The sequence below is a fragment of the Varanus komodoensis genome, unplaced genomic scaffold, assembly GCF_004798865.1.
Source record: "Varanus komodoensis strain SLA01 unplaced genomic scaffold, ASM479886v1 scaffold142, whole genome shotgun sequence".
Taxonomy (NCBI): Eukaryota; Metazoa; Chordata; class Lepidosauria; order Squamata; family Varanidae; genus Varanus; species Varanus komodoensis.
The window spans coordinates 98,400-99,540 of NW_025335415.1; the positions used below are offsets into that span (position 1 = coordinate 98,400).

Consider the following 1,141-nt stretch of genomic DNA (forward strand, 5'->3'; position numbering starts at 1 on the left):
CTACATCTCCACCACTGTCCCCAAATCCATGGCTGCTTCATTGACAAGTAACAGACAAATTTTCTTCAATGAATGCATTGCCCAAGTTTTCTTGGTGATCACCTTTGCAGGTGCTGAGCTCTCTTTTCTCACTGTAATGGCCTACGACCGCTATGTGGCAATCTGCCATCCTTTGCAATATCGGCTGATCATGAACTGGAGCACCTGCTTCCAAATGGCAGCTGCTTCCTGGATTGGCAGCATTATCAATGCAATGGTGCACACTGTGAGCACATTCAGGCTACAATTTTGTGAGTCCAATATTGAGCAATTCTTTTGTGACATCCCACAATTATGGTTGATTTCCTGCACAGATACATTCACCAATGAGTGGCTTGCTTTAGTTGAAACCTTTAGTATTGGTTTGTTTTGCCTTCTGTTTATATTAGTTTCTTATGGGTTCATCTTTTCAGCCGTACTTAAGATCCAATCATCTCAAGGAAGGCATAGAGTCTTCTCCACCTGCACTCCACACTTGACTGTCTTTTCCTTGTTTCTGTCCACTGCTGCATTTTCTTACTTGAGACCAAAAGCTTTGTCCTCACCTCTTGTCAATCTATCAGCTGCTGTCCTCTACACAGTGCTGCCACCACTACTGAATCCCCTGATTTATAGCCTGAGAAACAAAGAAATCCACAAGTCTATGACAAAACTGTCAACCAAGTGGTTTGGATTTCATAGCATGATTTCATGCTCCTTTCCCAACAATACTACATTTTCATTGAAGGAAATGAATTGCATCAGAGATGACCAGCGGGGTGGACCATCATGAAGGAATGTATTATTTTACATGTGCAGAATATATAGGTTGAATCTAAAATAGTTTATGTTTTAATGTATCCCCAGACTTTTCAATGATGCAACCCTGTTTTTAGCTCAGGAGATACTACATTCTGAATTGATGCCTGATTGAGTAATTTCCGCACAGATTTTTGTCAAAGGAGAAGATGTAATACTTGGAAGATATGGTAAAGAATGATTACTGTGATACCAGAAAAGGTGGAAAGAATTACTGAGATTCTATTCTCTCCAAAAGGTAGTAGTCATATTGAGAAAGGGTTGGGCACTGGTCAAGTCTATGCCAACATGTCTCTGGTGGATC

At 40.8% G+C, this 1,141-nt stretch overlaps 1 protein-coding gene across 1 annotated transcript in view; it reads left to right on the forward strand.

The window, feature by feature from the left end:
• LOC123020159 (olfactory receptor 14I1-like) overlaps positions 1-811 on the forward strand; it is a 3,303-nt gene extending 2,492 nt beyond the window's left edge. The window contains exon 3 of the mRNA XM_044423585.1: positions 1-811. This exon is cut by the window's left edge and continues 12 nt beyond it. Coding sequence (XP_044279520.1) covers positions 1-811 — 811 coding nt within the window.
• Positions 812-1,141: the final 330 nt, after the last annotated feature.